We start from the raw sequence: 20720 nt of genomic DNA on the forward strand, positions 1-20720 counted from the left end.
GGGATGGGACAGGGGGCTCTCACTGACTTGGGAGGAAGCCAATTCTTAATAGATGGGCCAATTCACAACCTCATCCATGCTTTTATTTCCAGACATCAACTGCAGCTGTAAAGGACCTCCACTTATGGACATTTCTTCTGGTCAGGTTCGTGAGGTCACAGAGCCTCACAGTCACACTTTGGCGCATTCAGAAGAGGGGACAATTTCTATTTTTTCATTCATATTTTTGGTTTAATGCTTTTAATTTATTAATGGCTTGATTTAAAATGCTGAGTAATTTTACTTATGTAACCTCCCCACAAGACTGCCTCTGACCAAACTCTGCTGTTTCAGGATGATGGGAATAACTCCGTGGTAGACCCACAAGTGCTGACAGGTTCTTGTGATCAGAAGCCACAGTCACTATGATTCCAGACCACTGTGCAATTTTCACTCACCACTCTTAGTGCGTCTTCAGTTAACTGATGAGTCAGATCGATCTGATGTGAAGGAAGCACTTGAACTGAGGATGCACTGTCCCACTGGCCTTGGGGTTATTGAAATCAAAACCTAGGAACAGGTGGGTTGCGGGAAAGAGTAAAGAGCAACAGGGCTTCTAGCAAATGAAATGAGACACAAAGAACAAGCTGCTGTAAACCTAAAAGATACTGGGATGTGAAGGGTTAAATCGAGGGTGGGTTCTGCCAACTAGACTGGTATCTACTTGAGTACTTCAGATGGAGATGCTTCTGAAGATTTGACAGAGCAGATGGGAGAGAGTGGGGGCGTGGGGAGGCTCAGAGAAACACACAGTCCAAGATCATCTCCTTTGGTTCAGGAGCAGAGACCGAGGGGGAGAACTTTCAACACTGGAGCAGTCAGTTCAGGGTAGGTTAGATAGCATCTTTTCCCCCCCTGGGTGAAAGTGCCAAATACTAGAGAGCACAGGTTGAAGGCAAGAGGGGGAAAGTTTAAAGGAGATTTATGAGGCAAGCCTTTTTATAAAAAAAAACAGAGTGACAGGTGTCTGGAACGCTCTGCCAGGGGAAGTGGTGGAAGCAGATATGATAGCAATGTTTAAGAGGCATTTAGACAGGCCCATGAACAGGCAGGGAATGGGCAGACCATTCTTAGGCAGATGGGATTAGTTTAAATTGGCAGAGGTTGGCACGACATTGTGGGCCGAAGGGCCTGTTCCTGTGCTGTACCGTTCTACGTTCTTATGACAGTAGAAGTCTGAAACCCTCTCCCCACAAAAAGTTGAGGACAACTGAAAATTTGTGGCAGATGTTGATAGTTGGTATTCGGCTGGATAGATAAATGGGCTTAATCTACATAGCCACGACCAAACAGAGGCAGAACAAGCTCAAAGAGCTGAATGGCCAAGTACTTGGCCATCGATTAGAACCATGGAAGGTTTAAGATTAGATTTCTTTATTAGTCACATGTACATCGAAACACACAGTGAAATGCATCTTTTGCGTAGAGTGTTCTGGGGGCAGCCCGCAAGTGTCGCCACGCTTCTGGCGCCAACATAGCATGCCCACAACTTCCTAACCTGAACGTCTTTGGAATGTGGGAGGAAACCAGAGCACCTGGAGGAAACCCACGCAGACACGGGGAGAATGTACAAACTCCTTACAGACAGCAGCCGGATTTGAACCCGGGTCGCTGGCGCTGTAAAGCGTTACGCTAACCGCTACACTACCGTGGCTTGCTCAGCCGCAAAATGTGTGTGCAGGTTGAGAAAGAACTGCCCAGCTTCCAGCACGTGGTCTGTAGACCTACAAGCAATGGCTCTTCAAATTTAGATCCAAGTACTGTGTCAACGTGACCAGATTTTGTGCCTCTCCCACCCTGTTCGTCAGTGGGCTCCAGCTTCCTGCTGCTCTCAGGGTGAATGTCTTCCCCCTCCTCTCCCCTTTAATCCTTCAATTACTTTAAATCAATGGGCTTTGAGAAAGGTCCTTCTTGCGACATTCAGACCTGCAAACTGGAAATGGGATATTCCCCCTAGCTGAGGATCCACCCAGTCCTCCTGTGCTGCCGATTCTCTCTGCCCTGCCCAAGGACGTGGATTCTTGCTGCTGATTCTTGCCTGCAGATATTTACAAACTTGACGTGTTTTTACATGCTGGTGCACAGGCAAGAGAAAACTGGGAAGAAAATTACATAATGGTGAAAACTACTGCAGAATCATATCAACTTCCAAATGTTCAATCTATTGTGTTTGATGACTTCCAAAGACCCAAACTAAAAATCCCAGGACAAACCCACCTCTCGCTTTAAGCTTCTTCACATGAAAGATTAAGATATCCTTATCAGTCACATGTACATCGGAACACTCAGTGAAATACACCTTTTTGCGTAGTGTGTGCTGGGGGCAGCCCACAAGGGTCGCCACACTTCCGGCGCCAACATAGCATGCCCACAACTTCCTAACCCGTACGTCTTCTGGAATGTGGGAGGAAACCCAGGCAGACACGGGGAGAATGTACAAACTCCTTACAGACAGCGGCTGGAATTGGACCCGGGTCGCTGGCGCTGTAATAGCGTTACGCCAAACGCCTCAGTACTGTGTAGAATGAGTCCCCCAAATTCTTCCTTCCACGTTGGAATTCTTGGCTGTTACCCACTACACTCAGGCCACCACTTGCTTGGGTCCCCCACTCTGGGTCAGCACCAAATCTCTTTAAAATTTATCCCTATGACTGAACTTTTGACCCCTCTTCAAAATCTTCGGCTTTTATTGAAATAAAAGATTTGGACTCTGATAAATTATAGCGGGACATTCCACATTAAATTTGCTGACTGATTTAACTTGCAGATTTTTTTCCCCCCAGGACGCTGGTCCCAGACCACTGACCACATTCTGCTGCTGTCAGTTCCTCAAAGACACAGGGCTGTGGTTGACCTTGAACTGCTGACTGACTCTTATGACTAGAACCTGCAATCATAGCTGGCAAAGGTCACATCATTGCCTCGATACCAGTGCCCATCCCTATCAGAAGGAATGACTAATGAGCCAGCAATGGGCTGATCAGAGAGCAGCAGAGTGGTGCAATCACCTGAGTCAGCTGGTGAACTTTTGAGGTGGTGGTTTCACCGACAGTGGAAGTACTGGTCATCACCTTACAAGTTCCTGGGGATTTTAAGGTGGCAAATGTGACTGTACTATTCAAGGAGACAGAAAATAGGAAACCACCGACCTGTTGGGCTGACATCAGTAGCAGGGAAAATGCTGGAATCTATAACGAAGGACGTAGTACCTGAACACCTCAAAAAGAATAACAGGATTGAGCAGAGCCAACGTGGATTTGTGAAGGGAAAATCATGTTTGATTAATCTGCTGGAGTTCTTTGATGATATAAGTGGAAGAATAGACATGAGAGTTGGGGTGTAGCTAGATTTTAGTCGTACCTGCCTCTACCACTTCCTCTGGCAGCTCGTTCCATATATTCACCACCCTCCGCATGAAACATTTGCCCCTCAGGTCCCTCTCAAATCTTTCCCCTCTCACCCTGAACATACGCCCCCTCGTTATGGACACCCCTACCCTAGGGAAAAGACCGTCCACCTTATCCGTGCCTCTCGTAATTTTAAACATTTCTATACGGTCGCCTCTCATTCTCCTACGGTCCAAGGAATAAAGACCCAGCCTGGCCAACCTCTCCCTATAACTCATGCCCTCTAGTCTCGGCAACATCCTCGTAAATTTTTTCTGCACCCTTTCCAGTTTAACCACGTCTTTTCTATAACAGGGTGGCCAAAACCGTACACAGTGCTCCAAGCGCGGCCTCACCAGTGACTTATACAGCTATAAATCAACAGGTTGGTTGATAAATTAAAGCACATGGGATTGGGGATAATAGTGTGGCCTAGACTGAGCCTTGGTCATCAGTCGGGAAGCAGAGATTGGGAATAAACCCATTATTCTCAGGTTGGCAGACAGTGTCCGCAGAGGTCAGTGCTTGGGCCCCAGCCTTTCACTTTATGCAACAATAAAGTAGGTAAAGGGACCAAATGTCACATTTCCTAGTTTTCTGACAGTAATTAAACTAAAATTATAAGTACAGTGGAGGAAGTAAAAAGGCTTCAAGGGGACAGGGACAAGCTGAGTGAATTGGTGGCAACATACAACATTGTGGAAAAATGTGAAGTTATCTATTTTGGTGCATGTAACAGAAAAGTGGAGTATTTTTTAAATGGTGAGAGATTGGGTAGTGTTGATATTCAAGGGGACAAGGGTTTGTACGGAAGTTACTGAAGGGCAACACTCAGGTTCAAGAAATGATTAAGAAGCAAGTGAAACGTTAGCCTTTATTATTTGAGTACAGAGGTAAGGAGATCTTACTACAATCATACAAGGCCTTGGTGATACTGCAACTGGAGTATTGTGCATAGTTTTGTTCTTCTTACCCAAGAAAGGATGTATTTGCCATAGAAGGATTGAAGTAAAGATTCACTTGACTTCAGGAATGGCACATTCGCAGTATGAGACATTGAGTAGACTGGTTTAGAAAAACAAGAGATCTCATTGAAACTTAAAATTCTTAAAAGGACTTGAAAGATGAGATGCAGAGAGAATGTCTCCCTGACTGAGGAGTCAAGGACCAGAGGGCACCATTTGAGAATAAGGGGTTGACTGTTTTGGCTTGAAGAGAAATCAGTGGCTGTTCATTCAAAGCAGAGATGGGCAGATGTCTGGACACTTAGAGAATCAAAGGATATGGTGATATCTTCCACCCCCCCCCCCCCCCCCCCCAGAGTTGGGGAATCGAGAATTTAGAGGTCACAGGTTTAAGGTGGGAGGGGAGAGATTTAATAGAAACCCAAGAAGCAACTTTTTCACCCAGAGGGTGGTCCGTATGTGGAACGAGCTGCCAGACAAAGTGGTACATTAACAACATTTAAAGGACACTTGGACAGGTACGTGGATAGGGAAAGTTTAAAGGGATACGAGCCAAACGCGAGCAAATGGAACTAGCTTAGATGGGCATCTTGGTCAGCATGGAACAGTTGGGCTGAAGGGCCTGCTTCCATGCTGTATGACTCCATGAGTGCTGGAAAATGACAGAGGTAGAAGACAGATGGCCTACTCCTCCTCCTATTTATTATGTTCTTGAGGGATAAAGACAAAAAAAAAGTTGGGGTTTGAGGATATAAAACAGCAGGAGGCCGTTCTGCCCGTCAATCCTCCATTATGCTGCATTGCTCTACCTCCTCTGTGGAACCTCATCAAACACCTTCTCAAAATCTAACTACACCCCATCCCTCAGGTCTATTCTTCCGGTTACATCGAAGAATTCCAGCAGATTAATCAAACATGATTTTCCCTTCACAAATCCACGTTGGCTCTGCTCAACTCTTTTTGAGGTGTTCTGGTACTACATCCTTCATTTTATATTCCAGCATTTTCCCTACGACTGACGTCAGGCAAACAGGTCGGTGGTTTCCTGTTTTCCGTCTCCTTAAATAGTACAACACAATTGTCATCACCTTCCTGCCTTTCCCCCACGTTATGCAATTCCCAAAGTCGATGCATTCAAGATTGAGATTCACTCTGTGAATGAGCATCTGCATCAGAGCTTGGCTTTCTGACCCGAGTCCAGTGGGATCCGGCTGTATTTGTCTGAGTCAAGTATCAAAAAAAAAATTATAAGTCCTAGGGATCACGTTGGATTGGGTTAAACTGGCTCTTTGTAAATAAGTGCACTCGTGGGCTGTGATGGGGGTGACTCCCAAAGAAATAACTGGGGGAGAACAAGTAGTGCAGGAAGCAGTGCAATATTGATAAAGTTAAGTCTTCAGATTGGTTGCAGTTGGGCCAATTTTAATTTTATACTGAAGGAGACAATTCTAAACGTTCACAATCCTGAGTCAGGAATTACCCCTCAGCTTCTCCTGACACCACTGCCACATCCCAAACTCTCCAGCCCAGGTAAAGCTTCTCAGACTCTTAGCCATTTCTCTCAGATCCTCTCTCATTTATCTGAAGTCCCAGGGAATGGGGACCCACTCAACTAAACCTCTCCTAACAGGGCTATCCCACCACTGCTGGAATCAATCCAGTAAAGCCACGTTTCACACCTCCTTTCAAACGCAATCTATAAATTCGCTGATGATACCACTGTTGTTGGCAGGATCTCAGATGGCGATGAGGCAGTGTACAGGAGTGAGATAGATCATTTGGTTGAGTGCTGTCTCAACAACAACCTCACATTCAACATCAGCAAGACCAAGGAATTGATTGTGGACTTCAGGAAGGGGAAGTCAGGAGGACACACACCAGTCCTCATTGAGGGGTCAGCGGTGGAAAGGGTGAGCAGCTTCAAGTTCATGGGTGTCAACGTCTCAGAGGATTTATCTTTAGCCCAACACATTGATGTAATCATGAAGAAGGCACGCCAGTGGCTCTACTTCATTTGGAGTTTGACACCAAAGACTCTTGCAAATTTCTACAGATGTATGGTGGAGAGCATTCTGACTGGTTGCATCACGGCCCAGGATGGAGGCTCCAATGTGCGGAGTCGAAAGAGGCTGCAGAGGGTCGTAGACTCCGCCAGCTCCATCAGGGGCACAACCCTCCCCGCCATCAAGGACATCTTCATGAGGCGGTGCCTCAAGAAGGCAGCATCCATCATTACAGACCCTCACCACCCACGACATGCCCTCTTCACGTTACTACCATTGGGGAGGAGGTACAGGCCTGAAGACCCCACACTCAACATTTCAGGAACAGCTTCTTCCCCTCTGCCATCAGATTTCTCAACGGTCCACGAACCTATGAACACTACCTCGTTATTCCTCTTTTGCACTCTTTATCTTTGTAACTTATGGTAATTCTTACATCTTTATGTCTTGCACTGTAATGCTGCTGCAAGAAAACAAATTTCACGACATTCATCAGTGATAATAAACCTGATTCTGATTCTTTTAATGACAGGAAATGGGACAATAAATCATTTCCTGTACCTGTTCAGCTAAATGACCAGGTGTGGACATGATTGGAATTAGATGTGAAGACTCCAAGAGTTGAATAATCTGGCCCACTCTTCAAGTTCACAAATCTTGAAAGCTGATTGGATGTGATACCAAAGAATAGCATCAACAGTCAGACACTTCCAGAGGCAGGACGGATACAAGAAAGAAATTCCTCCAATAAAGCTTCAGACTATCATTTGGGGATTGGGGCAGAGAAATGCCTTTCTGAATTCAGCACAGGCCGTCCCAATTGAGGGAGATCAGAAAACAAGTTAATCCAGGCTGATCTCACCCTCTCCATTGATTCTGGAGGCTTTTGGAAGAGGGCCAGGAGCAAGCCATCTGCTCGGCCTTCAAACCAAGGAGTGGAGTGTGCAGGAGGAGCACCACACTGAGTAAGCACCAGATGGAAGATGGACCTTTTGCTTGCTTGACAGAAGGAGCCAAAAAGTAAGAGTGCTGGGACGAAGCTAATGCAACGGGGCAGTCACCATCAGAATAGTGACATATAAGCTGGAGCCTGGTGGTGAAGTTACAATGCTAGCAATCAGAGACCTGGACCATGCATCAAATGCATGAGTTCCAACAGTCTAAGTAATTACATGTAGAAATGAACTGCGTAATATGACGTTGGTGCAGCAATTAAGCCACTGGATTAGTAATTCAGAGGTCAGAGTTCAAGTCCCATCGTGCCATAGAATTTAAATTTATCTAATCTGGAATTCTAAAACAAGCTTATCATTGGTAAAAGTTTGTTGCAAAAACCTATCTGGTCGACTGATGTCCTTTAGCGGAGGAAATCTATCGTCCTGAGTGACTTTGGTCTATCTGCGACTCCAGACCCTTTCAGATCAAGGGCAACCGAGGATGTCTGATGTTTGCTGCCTTTGCCAGCGTCACCCAGATCCTGAGATATGCACAAGTGAAACTACCAAACGATTGTAAAAGCCCATTTGGGTCACTAATGCTCTTCAGGGGAGGGAACCCGTCATCCCTGAACGATGTGGCCTATGTAACCGAGTCTTAACTCCCTCTAAAGTGGCCTTAAAATGACCCCACACATCCCAGATGTTCTCTCTTCTCCCATCGGGCAGAAGATACAAAAACCTGAAAGCACGTACCACCAGCTCCAGGACAGCTTCTATCCCACTGTTATAAGACTATTGAACAGTTCCCTAGTACAACAAAATAGACCCTTGACCTCACAATCTACCTCGTCGTGGCCTTGCACCTTATTGTCTACCTGCACTGCATTTTCTCTGTAACCCTAACACTTTATTCTGCATTCTGTTATTGCTTTCCCCTTGTACTACTTTGTTTTGCAAGCCATCCCTACTGATTATTTCTTCACATCAGTAATAAAATGATCTGTGTGGATGGCATGCAAAACAAGGTTTTCACTGTACCTTGGTATGTGACAATAACAAACAAATTTAAAAGCCACTAACCTCAGCAAATTCTGGTCTAGCCAGAAAGTAACAGGATGTGGGATCAGATTCTGCTATACTTTATCAGGTCAGGATGATCAGCTTGGTATTACAGCATGTGCCCCCTGGTCTTGATTGATATTTGGCACCTCTTCCTCAAACAGATCGATGGTATATTTGGAATTGTTATATTTATGGTGACAGAAAAAAAAATTAGGCTTGGCAATGGACTGACCACGGAGAAGTCAGGTATTAACTTTACACTTGAGCAGGTTCCTACTCGCCAGCCAGAACAGTCTTGGAAGATACGAGCAAACTGTATTGTGCTTGATCCAGTTACCCTCAAAACATTCTACTTGGTTCTCATGGCTGTGAAAGGTGAGAAACATTGAAGGGCTGGGGGGCCAGCAGAGCAGAGCCACAAGCCTGTGCCCAGAGGCAGGGTCCAAGTTATAGAAAAGATCAGCTTTAAAAGGAGATTCAGAGGAATGCAAAGGTCATTAATAGGGAAGAATTGATTCAAAATACTACTTTAAAATAAAAATTTGGATAAGAACACAGAAGGGTTAGACTGGATACTAGGCAGAGGTGGTGGTAGGTGGTGAAAATCAACTTGCAGATGTCATTGCATCCATTACCACTTCTACAACCTGTCCAACATGCAGCACCACTGATGAAAAACACGATGATGCTGGAGGAACTTGACAGGCCAGGCAGCATCCATGGAGAAAAGCAGGCAGTCAACGTTTCGGGTCAGGACCCTTCTTCAGGACTGAAGATAGGAAAAGGGGAAGCCCGATATATAGGAGGGCAAAGCAGAGCAGTGATAAGGTGGACAAAAGAGGGGAGGCAGGGTGGGCACAGGGGGGTGATAGGTAGATGCAGGGAAGAGCTAGTGATAGGTGTGGGGGAGGAGGGGAGAGCAGATCCACTGGGGGATGGGTCAAAGGTAAGGAGAGAGAGGGGAAAAAAAAGAGGCTAGGAAAGGGAAGAAGAGAAGAAGCTCTGTGGGGGGGGGGGGATTACCTAAAGTGGGAGAATTCAATGTTCATGCCCTTAGGCTGCAAGGTTCCAAGATGAGGTGCAGTACCGCTGACTTCAGTGGAATTGAAAACCTGACATTGCGCAGAAGCAATGGCAAATTAAAACAGTAACTCCTATTTGCATCCCTGTCAAGTTGAATTTCACTTTCAGTTTAGTTTTGCATTTGTAACAGTATTTTCCAAGTGTGTGAAACTCTCAGATTCTAAAGCCACCTCACCAAGACCATTCAAATGGTGCACGTTGATTAAACAGGAACCAGGTCGCTTTGCTGTCTGTGACAGGAGACAGACGGCGGCTGTAGGTGTGATCAGTGCAGTTACTGAGAAAGAGCTTGTGGCAAAAACCACTGGGGCCACCAATAAAGTACTAAAGAAGAAGCAACCATCATCACTGCCCCCAAGACTCAGCAAGCCCCGGGAGTGACAAAACATTGAAACAAGATACAGCCGATTCCCTTCCCTATCCACAATAATCCACTTGTTTTATCCCATCTACCTTTTGTAGGAATAAAATTACGACATACCCACACAAGGAGAACAAACAGAAGGACGTATTTCACTTCGCAGAGAACCAAAAACTGCAGATGCTGGAAATCCAAAACAAAAGCAGAAAATACTGGAGCACTCCGGGGTGGGGGGGGGGGGGGGGGCGGTGGTCAATGGTCAGGCAGCAGACAAAAACAGTGGGAAAAGTGACCCGTTTCTCTCCCCACTGATGATATACGACTTACTGAGTGTTACGGACTCAGTGTAAGTCCCTTTAAGATAGAGAGTGTGTGTGTATGTGTGTGTGGGGCGTGCTTACGTCAATAGAAGATAAAGGACGTAATGCCGTTGTTGAAGAGGTTAGAAGAAGAAGGAGAGAGAGAGAGAAGGGAGAGAGACACCAGCCTGCTAGTTTTCTCTATCGATGGATGAGAAACAATAACTGTGTTTGCCACTGAAATCCATGTATGGAAGTTGGAAGTAATCCGGTGGAGTTCACTTTGTTGCTGACCTGTAGAAGGAAACAGGTATTTGTGTGTGGACGACCACGATTCGGATGCTTTCGGGGTGAGGAAGTCACTACCGAGTAAACACTGAAGTGTCGTTTGGGTTCCATCGTGGAACATTTGGATTTCGTATGTACTCTCTCTATGTTTTTCTACATCTACATTTTATCTTCAGACAACGGTGGTTGTTGAAGAAGCCCTTGCTCATGTTTCACCTTATGGCTTGCGGAACTGAACTTTAAGAACCATTCCGGAACTGGGAGTTTTGGACTTTGTCACACACACACACGACGAGTTTAGTTTTGGGGTTAACGTTCGAGGTTTAACATTTTTGAATTCTAACATACTAACATTTTTACTTTTATTTTACGTATTATCATAAGTAGTGATTAATAAAATAGTTTTTAACACTGAATCATGCTCAGTGTGTTTCTTTTGTTGCTGGTTTGTGACACTGAGGGCTTCCAGCAAGACAGAGACAGGGATTACAGTGGAAAAATAAGCAAGGAATGGAGTCCCCCCCAGCCAAATAGCTGGAATTCCAAATAGGCTTGGAATTTATGATCCGAGAGGATTGGGATTAAGGCAGGCTTGGAGTTTGTGGTTGAGAGGGTTAGGATTAGGGTCGTTGTGGAGTTTACGGTCTGAGAGTGTTTGGTATTGGTTTATGATTGTCACTTGTACCGAGGTACAGTGAAAAACTTGTCTTACATACCGATCGTACAGATCAATTCATTACACAGTGCAGTTACATTGAGTCAGTACAGAGTGCATTGATGTAGTACAGGTAAAAACAATAACAGAACAGAGTAAAGTGTCACAGCTACAGAGAAAGTGCAGTACAATAAGGTGCAAGGTCACAACAAGGTAGATCGTGAGGTCAGAGTCCATCTTATCATATAAGAGAACCGTTCAATAGTCTTATCACAGTGGGGTAGGAGCTGTCCTAAAGTCTGGTGGTACGCGCCCTCAGATAGAATCTTGTTTAAAAATATACCTGGGGGAGTACCTGAAGAGCAATCTTTCCATGTTTATAACTGTGGTGTTGTTAAACTGTCAACTATGTTATGTACTATTTAATCAAATGCTAATGTTAAACTGCGAAGTACTGATACTATAGACCGGGTTAGATATCTCACATACGCACAGAACTTTACTAACTGTGTACCGTTCGGATGAGTTACTGATTAGCAAATGCAATCACAAATTGCCGCTAACCACCACGGTGAAGGGATATTGGAATCTGTCCAGTGCGATTCCAACATTCCTCCGAGACACAAACTCATGCGGGGGGGAGGGGGGGAGCGCTCCACGTTCGCCGTGATATTCCTAACGGATCGCAGTTGAGCGCTGGATGTGTTGAGGCAGTTTTGTTTCAGGGTGAAGTCATTTATCTGCAAGAAACTGGAAATATTTCACCGGGGTAAAACTGCACAGCAGTTCTTCAGCAGAGGGCTGGGACAATGGTTGATCCATCACCGGCAATGGGTCGCTTCAAACTCCTTGGGCACTGACTGGCTTCCTGTGCAAAGGCCGATAGTGGGAATTGGCGGTGGGGACAGACCGTCAGCGCTCCCGAGGAGTCCACCCCTGCCTCGGGCGGCCTAGCACGGCGAGTTGAGCAATTTCGGGAGTTCCATGGGGTTTCTCTCCTACTCAACAAGCCACTGATGTAACTGTCCAAAACTCCCAACACAAACCCACGACTTTCAGTTGGAGATGTAAACGCCAAAGCCAACTGCTTAACAAAACCTTTGCCCCCCATTGCTTGGAATGACCGGCGTGGACGGGAAAGAATTAATTTTAAAATACTAATTCCCACACACTGATTCCTCTCAAACACGGGGGGAGACACGAGTTAGCACAGGGAAAAGCCATTGCGCCCTCTGCTTGATTTAAGATATTTCGCAATTCTTCGCATCTAACGTGGCGATGTATTCACAGAATTACTGTGATATTTCAATGAATGCGACTGGCAATTAGTTCATCCACAAAGGACTTGAAAGCCTCGGGTTGTTCTCCTGTCTATGCCGATCTTGGATGGATCCTAACAAAGATGGCATGGTTGGGATACTCTAGCCCAAACGTTTCCCAGCCCCTGCTGAAGGGGATCGGCCTTAGCTACACCCAATCGTTCCCACTCACAGTCAAATAGCCCACAAAATTCTCACATGAATAATGCACTTTAGGACCATCACTATACTACCCTCAACTTCCACTTGGGAACACTATAGAGGCTCAGTCAGGGAACTGTAGTGTCTGAATCGATTGTTACCAACCCACAACACAGTTCAGGCTCTGCAATGTTCCGTGTCATTACACCACTTTGGATAACTATCATAGCCAAGATAAATGAGCTCCCGCCATGGTATGCGACGCCTAGAAAGTCCAGGAGAATTGTAAGCTGATCAAAGTCGCGCCACTTCCATTACAGGAAGGATGTGGAGGGCTTTGGAGAGGGTACAGAAGAGGTTTACCAGGATGCCGTCCGGATTAGAGGGCACGAGCTATGAAAGAAGTTGGACAAACTTGGGTTGTTTTCTCTGGAGCGTCAGAGGCCAAAGGGAGACCCGATAGAAGTTTATAAAATTATGAGAGGCATAGATACGGTAGACAGTCAGAATCCAGGTAGAAATATCAGGTACTAGAGGACATGCATTTAAGATGAGAGTGGTGGGCCGCCGGTATAGCGGCGGAAGCAGATACTATAGTGGCAGTTACGAGGTTTTTAGACAGACACATGAATAAGCAGGGACGGAGCAACGTGGATCATGTGCAGGTAAAAGAGATTTAGTCTAATTCGGCATCGTATTCGACGCGGACATCGTGGGCTGTTCCTGTGCTGGACTGTTCTATGTTCCTGAAACCATAGCCCAAAGACTGTGACACTTTAGTGATGAACTGTCATCTACATAACATAAACCTACACCTCACTTGGCAAATGCATCTGCTACTCACTGGGCCTTGCTGACGGGTATTTCATCCGCTATGTTGGGCTTCAGCTCCCCAGTGATAAAACGGTCACCTTCACGTTCAAAGCCATTCCTGGCCTCACTCCAAGTCATACAGGAACCCTCCATTCTTCCAACCACCACGCCAGCCCCATCCTTCTGCCCCATCACTGGCGGCCATTCCTAATGCTTAGACTTCACACCCACATCCCTCGTTACGAACTTTTCATGCTAGATTTTCCTGAAAAATTGACCTCTGAAGCAACGCATCCTTTATTGGTGTTTCATTTGTTGTCTGGTCCTGGTGACGCCTCTGCAATTGACAACCGCCGGGTGCCCGCGACAGCATTTCTGCTCTGACTCTACGCTCTTGTAGAGTCCACAAGAGGAACAGGCAAAATAAGGGCATCTCAGTTGAACTGCATTCGTGTCCTACACGTTTGCAATTTTTTTTGAGGAGGGTGAAGGAGGAATTTCCGAAGTTGTTTTCCACAAAATCCCTCTCCATTAGATGAACTCATCTAACCGGACATAATGCAAGTTAACCCCAGCTGCACACTAACCTATCTCAAGAATCGGACATCGTCTGAAGTAAAACATCAGCGTCAAGTGATGTTAATGGCTTCAGAGTCAATTCACAAGTTTTACCTGTCGGGAAGTCCTACCGATGTGACACATCTTCCGCATAACGTATGAGTGCAGACATGGCGTTATAAAGTATGCATGATCTGTGAGCGGTCGAAGCTCCCCGCTAACGCTCACACCAACCCAGGTGAACACATGCAATGGTATTGGGGGAACAAACCCAAACGCTACATTATGAGGATTGAAGGAAATAAAACCTGGGGGAAAAAAAATCAGTCAACATCCCTGTGCCACGAAGAGAGGATAATTGAAATGGACCACAATAAGACAGCCCCGTCTCTGGGGATACAGACTGGGGAGTTCTTACCTTCTACGCACTGGGGAGAGTGAGAGAAAGACAAGAGCCCGGGGGCTGAGCCGCAGTCTGCATCCGGAGGAGTGCGGGTGTTGTTGGGGGGGGGGGGGGAGATGGGGAATTGCAGCGGTTACTCAGCTTGGAGCCCCACTCTGCATTAAATGCAGGGCTCGCCACTGAAGCATGCAATAGCGGAGGATTGACAGCGTCTGGCTTGAGGACCAGCAACAAAAGAGAATCCCCCAACCCCTCCTCCTCCTCCTCCTCCTCCTCCTCCTCCCTGCACTGCCAGCCTGAAGCTGCCGCTGTGACCGGGGGGGGGGGGGGGGACACTCTCCGGCCGGGTCACTTACCCCCGCGGTGCGAGATGTGCCGGCACCTGAAGCTCTGACGCTTCCTGCTGTGCAGCAACGTCGGGCACTTGAAGAGCAGAACCGCCGAGAGAACGTAGCCGCCGAGCGTGGAGAGGAGGCAGAGCGTGGCTGACATTTCTCCCTTACCGCCCAGCACCGCGACCGGCGGGAGCCTGCACCGAGCCGGAGGGGAGGGGAGGGGAGGGGAAGGGAGGGGGCGGCCGGTTGGACGACGAGGACCGCGCTGCACTCTCGCCCGCTCCCTGGCGAGCGTCCGGCGGCCACCCGCCGCGCCTGCGCGCACGTCGCTGCCAGACCGGCGCTGCCATTGGCCGATCGTTCACCAATTGTTGCGCAACCGCCCATGCGCGCACGTGCTTCGCCCGGACCCGCCTCCTCAGCGCTGCCCCCCCCCACGCCCCGCCCGCGCATGCGCATCCCTCTCCTACACGGGCTGTCCATCAACCACCCTGCTGCGTCTGTACATCAGAGCATTGGAAATGGCAGCGGGGGCAGGCTATTGGGCCCTTCATGGCTGATCCTCCATTGCGGCATCACTTCCTTGCAGTAGTCCCAGATCCCTGCATTCCCTTTTATTTCCAAGCATCTATCCATCCCTACCCGAGTCTGAACCTCCACAGCCCCCCCTCTGCAAAGATTCACCATACAGTCAGCTGGAGATGCAGCCCTCCAAGCCCAACCAGTCCATGCCACCCATCAAGCACCTATTTATACAAATCCTGTTCGAACCTACTTCGTTCTCTTCACGCTCCCATCAACTGCCCCACTCCACCCCAAGCCAGTCTCTACCACCCACCTACACCCTCGGGGCAGTTGACAGCAGCCAATTAACATACCGACCCACACGGCTTTGGGACTGGGAGGAAACCAGAGCACCTGCTGGGAACCCATGCGGACATAGGGAGAACGTGCAAACTCCGCACGGACAACACCAGAGGTCAAGGTTAAACCTGGGTCACTGGAGCCATGAGGCAGCCACTCTGTTATCTACATCACTGTGACGTCCTGGAGATCATGATTCCTATCCCTTGGCTGAAGAAATTTGATCTCATCTATGTCCCGAATGCCTGATCCGTTATATTGAGACTAGAGAAACAAAGGCCTGCAGATGCTGGAACCTAGATGAAAAACACAATGATGCTGGAGGCACTTGGGAGGCATGACAGCATAGGTGGAGAAAAGCAGACGGTCTCGGGTCAGGACCCTTCTTTAGGGCTAAAGATAGGAAAAGGGGAAGCCCAATATATAGGAGGGAAAAGCAGAGCAGTGATAGGTGGACAAATGAGGGGAGGCGGGGTGAGCACGAGGTGGTGATAGGTAGATGCAGGTAAGAGAATAGTGATAGGCAGGTGCGGGGGAGGAGAGAGCAGATCCACCGGGGGATGGGTCAAAGGAGGAAAAAAGGGTAGAAAAAAAGAGATAGGGAAGGAAAGAAGAGGCATGGTTGGAGGGGGTGTGGGGAGGGGGAAGCAATTACTCAAAGTGGGAGAATTCAATGTTCATGCTGTTAGGCTGCAAGATTCCAAGACGGAAAATGAGGTGTTGTTCCTCCAGTTTGCATTTAGACTTCTCCTGGCAGTGGAGGCGGCCGAGGACTGACATATCAGTGATGGAGTGGCAGGGGGAGTTGAAGTGACTGGCAATGGGGAGATGCAGATCGCAGTTACGGACGGAGCACAGGTGTTCTGCGAAATAGTCACCTAGTCTGCATTTGGTCTTGCCATTGTAGAGGAGGGCACCGAATGCAGTAGATGATATTAAGGGAGGTGCAGGTAAATCTGTCTCACCTGAAAGAACTGTTTGGGTCCCTGGATAAAGGTGGAGCAGGGGCAGGTGTTGCACCTATGGTGGGGCCAGTGGAAAGTCCCTGGGGTGGGAGCAGGATGGGTGGGGGAAGGAGTGAACTAGGGAGTCACGGAGAGAGCAGAAAGTGGGGGGGGGGGGTCAAGATATGCTTGGTAGTGGGGTCCCGTTGGAGATGGCAGAAGTGGCGGAGAATGATGTGTTGGATACATAGGTTGGTAGGATGAAATGTGAGGGCAAGGGGGACCCTATCCCTGTTGGGTCTGGGAGGGGTGGAGGTGGGAGCAGAGGTACAGGAAATGGCAGAGGTGTGGGTGCGAGCTCTCTCGACCACAGTAGAGGGGGAAGCCACGTTTTGTAAAGAAGTTGGATATCTCGACGTCGTGGAGTAGAAAGCCTCATCATGGGAAAAGATGCAGTGCAGGTAGAGAAATTGAGAAAAAGGGATCACGTCCTTGCAAGAGACAGGATGGGAGGAGCTGTAATCAAGGTAGCTGTGGGCATCAGTGGGTTTGTAGAAGATGTCAGTGGATAAGGGATCTCTTGAGATGGAGATGGAAAGATGGAGGAAGGAGAGAGAGGTGTCAGAGACAGTCCAAGTGAACTGGAGAGCAGGGTGAAAATTAGTGGTGAAATTTATGAAACTGTCAAGTTCTGAGACTACTCGACATCCCCCAGCCAGAACAAACATTATCCCAAAGTCTACCTCTCATTCTTCTAAATTCAAACCAGTGTAGGACCAATCTGCCCAATCTCTTCTCATACAACAAATCCACTAACTGCCCAGGAACAAATCTAAAGAATCTTCACCACTGTGCAGTACAATTACAATGTTTATAAGTCATGTGTACATGGATAGAGTTGCCTAGAAGGACATGGGCCAAACACAGGCAAATGGGACTAGCTCAGATAGACATCTTGGTCGGCATGGACAAGTTGGGCTGCAAGACCTGTTTCTGTGTTGTATGATTCTACGTATTCCCTCAATCACAAGTATATATTCTTCCTTAGTAACACAGTAAATACTGGAAACACTCAGCAGGTCAATAAGCATCTGTGGAAAGAGAAACTTAATTTTTCTGGAGAGACTGCCGATGCTGGGATCTGGAGCAAAAAAGGAAACTGTTGGAGGAACTCAGTGGGTCAAGCAGCCTCTGTGGAGGCAAAGGGACAGTTAATGTTTGGGGTTGAGACCGCATCAGGACTGAGGGTGTAGAGGGAAGATAGCCAGTATAAAGAGGTGAAAGGTAGGGACAAGTCAGGGCTGGTAGGCAAAAAGTGGAACCACATGAGGTTATTTTTCAGGTGACAATCCTTGGTCTTCTCTTTCTCAATTCTGACAAGTTATTTTTAAATTGAAGAGGGGAATAGATATCCGAGATACCCATTTACTCAGTACCATCTTTGGATGAAAGATTTTTGAAATATATGTTTTTATACATCATGTGCGTGTCATACATGTAGGAGATGTATACATGTGGAAGAATGGATATCTTCGTCCTCTGGGTTAACTTTTTTGGCAACATTAGAAACTTTTTCCCTAGATCTTTACTTTTTCTTGATAGCCACACTGGACCCGACCCTCCTTCCCCATTGCATTTTTTTTTGTCTTAAGGGAATATATATTTGATGTAATTTGTATATTTATGACAACACTAAGCTAAATAGGATTGAAAGTACAGAGGGGAATGTTAAGAAGCTCCAAGGGGGTATTTACAAATTGAGAGAGTGGGTGGGAACATAGCAGATGGAGCTTAATGCTTAAAGGTGCAAGGTTATTCACTTTGATTCACGCAACAGAAAAGAAATATTTATTAATTAGTGAGAGATTGGGAAGTGTTGGTGGTCAAAAGGACCTCAGTATGCTTGTAAACAAATAACTGAAGGCCAATAATCAAGTGATTAGAAAGGCAAATTGTATGTGAGCCTTTGATGGGTTTGATTTCAGCAATGAAAACATCTTATTGCCATAGTAAAGGGCCTTGGAGAATCCACACCTGGAGAAGTGTGTACAGTTTAGTCTCCATACCCAAGCAAGGATATACTAGACCTAGAGAGAGTGCAGTGCAGATTCATGGGCTGGTTCAAGAATGGCAGGTTAGCCAAATGAGGAGAGGTTAATAGACTGGGACAGTGTTCTTTAGGAATGAGAGAAATTTCATCAAAACTTGCAAAATTCTTTAAGTGATTCACAGGCCAGATGCAGGGAGGATGCTTCCTCTGACAGAGGATTTAGGACGAGGGAGCACACTTTGAGAAGAAGTGGGAGATAATTATGACCGAGATGAGGAGAAACATTGTCACTCAGCAGATGAACTTCAGAATTCTCTACCCTGGAGAGCTGTAGAAACTCAGTCATTCAATACACAGATTAATATTCAGGAAATAATGAGATGTTAGGGACAGTGCTGAGCCAGATCAACCATGATCTTAATGAATGATGGAGCAGGCTTACAGGACTCAATACCCTACTTGTAGCAATATTAGCTATTGCTGGTTTAGTTTCATAGATTTTAATACGATTTTCCAATCTACCATAACCTACTGAATCTTTAGAGATTATTTTAATCAGATTAAAGATCATGGTTTCAGACTGAGCCAGATCATTTAAATTTTAAAAAAAATATAAAACTCTAACATGTTGTTGGCTGTTTTGTAGAGTTTATGAAGATCTCTAAAAAGAAAACATTATATATTTCCAAAATATTTTACCAACGATAACACTGAGTAATATGCAGAACATGGAACACAGGAGGAATGGATGTTAAATGACAGGGCACAGTAGAGAACTCAACGCCATTTAGTCAATATGAAGAATTACTGGCAGATGAATTGTTTGATCCTCAGGTTCATTTCACCTGAAGGTATTGTCCAAGGATAAATTCTGCGACCTTGGTTAGTCTAAAGTTCAGGAGTAGGTGCAGCTAGGTGTATTCAAATGTGGTACAATCTATACAAAGTAGTTCTAAAGTGAAAGATATGTTATCCATCCTAAACTCATCTGCATACAGTTTATAAGATGACAACTTAATATGAGCTTTAAAATAAGACTATTATGTAGAACCAGGAAACTACTGATTATATGTTGACTAGGAAAATCTATGCATAAATTGTGTACATCTGAACTTTGAGAAATTTTCCACAAAACTGGAAAAGTACAATGTTTTTGGAAAAAAAAATTAAGTGTAGCTGAGAAACACGATGATGCTGGAGGAACTCAGCAGGCCAGGCAGCATCTGTGGAGAAAAGCAGGCGGTCAACGTTTCGGGTCAGGACCCTTCTTCAAAGTATGAAGAAGGGTCCTGACCCGAAACGTTGACCGCCTGCTTTTCTCCACAGATGCTGCCTGGCCTGCTGAGTTCCTCCAGCATCATCGTGTTTTTCATCTAGATTCCAGCATCTGCAGTCCTTAGTTTCTCTTTCTTAAGTGTAGCCGAGACCCAATGAACAGAAAACATCTAAATAGAATCACCTTGTATAAAACAAATATTCATTAGGCTGCTCAGTATCTGACTTTAGCCAAAATATGTCAGATTTTTTTCTTGTTCAGTTTTGACATACTTCACGCAGTGTTCTAAAATGTCGTATTTTCAATTTACACTCGAGTATGATGATGATTCTGTGCTCTATAAAAATGTATTGCTTACAATGGATGGAACTAGACAATGTTTGTTTTAGTGGAACAGGCAAAACCCTATCTGAAAGTTGTATCCTCTTTCCACTTGTGTTATTACATGTGCAAATAACCAAAAAAGGTACAGATTTCATGCTGGGCTTCTCTTGAGTTTGAGGCAAACATTAAAATTTTCACTTAAGCTTCTGTTCACTTACAACACACACGTCCACCAGCCTTGAAAAGTTCAGTGAATGCCTAAACATTCAAAACAATTAGAAAGGTACATGGATAGGAAAGGTTGAGGGATATGGGCCTAGGCAGGCAAGTGGGACTAGCTCAGGTAGGCAACATGGTTGACATGGACAAGGCCTGTTTCCATGCTGTTTAACTCTAAGTATAATACTCCTATTACAAAATGGAATCTCTCCTTCCCTTTTCCTCTCTGCATCCCAATATACCTTTCCTACAAAGATATATGTCAATGATAACTTTTTTTTAAGATAAATAAGGCAGTTTTTCCTTCCATGAATATAGAATAAGCAATTTTCCTTTCTTTGTGACTCTCTGCTGACATAGTGCCTACTGTACCTGCAGTACAGATGCTATTATAA

The 20720-nt window shown here is 46.0% G+C and overlaps 1 protein-coding gene across 1 annotated transcript in view; it reads right to left on the reverse strand.

The window, feature by feature from the left end:
• gdpd1 (glycerophosphodiester phosphodiesterase domain containing 1) overlaps positions 1-14991 on the reverse strand; it is a 53435-nt gene extending 38444 nt beyond the window's left edge. The window contains exon 1 of the mRNA XM_052035778.1: positions 14670-14991. Within this exon, the coding sequence (XP_051891738.1) occupies positions 14670-14805 (136 nt within the window). The 5' untranslated portion in view covers positions 14806-14991. The remainder of the gene's footprint in view (positions 1-14669) is intronic.
• Positions 14992-20720: the final 5729 nt, after the last annotated feature.

Source organism: Pristis pectinata, chromosome 21, assembly GCF_009764475.1.
Source record: "Pristis pectinata isolate sPriPec2 chromosome 21, sPriPec2.1.pri, whole genome shotgun sequence".
Classification (NCBI taxonomy): Eukaryota; Metazoa; Chordata; class Chondrichthyes; order Rhinopristiformes; family Pristidae; genus Pristis; species Pristis pectinata.